The sequence below is a fragment of the Morone saxatilis genome, unplaced genomic scaffold (genome assembly GCF_004916995.1).
Source record: "Morone saxatilis isolate NCDOM2014 unplaced genomic scaffold, NCSU_SB_2.0 Contig16, whole genome shotgun sequence".
NCBI lineage: Eukaryota > Metazoa > Chordata > Actinopteri > Moronidae > Morone > Morone saxatilis.
The window spans coordinates 13,318,679-13,319,146 of NW_023339718.1; the positions used below are offsets into that span (position 1 = coordinate 13,318,679).

The window sequence follows — 468 nt, forward strand, 5'->3', positions numbered from 1 at the left end:
AGATAAATGGATAGATGGATAGATGGATGGATAGGTCTATGTGTGTCAATATGTGACCTATATTTAGTTATATAGTTATAATCTTTACAATCATCAATGTGACCAATCCTATTGACTCCCTCTTCAACGTCATCTCATACAACATTTTTCTTGCTCTTCTGTACCGTTAGGTACAGCAGATTTCCATCAAATTTTGGCTATGATTACTTTCTTATTTTCTTTTTCCAGGTGATTGTGGATGATCTGGGAAACAAAATAGTGTATGAATTTCCAATCGATCGTTGGTTTGCCATCGATGAGGATGATGGGAAGATCCAGAGAGACATTTTGGTGGGGGGGAGCCAGCCTACAGGTAAGAATGCAATTACTTAAGTCTTCAAAATATTGCTTAAAAGATTTAAGACAATAACATTTCCATGGTCAATGAACAGATAATTTGTTATTTCATACCTTCAGTCCAAAAAAGAT

The 468-nt window shown here is 35.3% G+C and overlaps 1 protein-coding gene across 1 annotated transcript in view; it reads left to right on the forward strand.

The window, feature by feature from the left end:
* Positions 1–468, forward strand: part of loxhd1b (lipoxygenase homology domains 1b) — a 24,981-nt gene that overhangs the window by 4,718 nt on the left and 19,795 nt on the right. Inside the window, exon 8 of the mRNA XM_035658245.1 lies at positions 229–352. Within this exon, the coding sequence (XP_035514138.1) occupies positions 229–352 (124 nt within the window). The remainder of the gene's footprint in view (positions 1–228; positions 353–468) is intronic.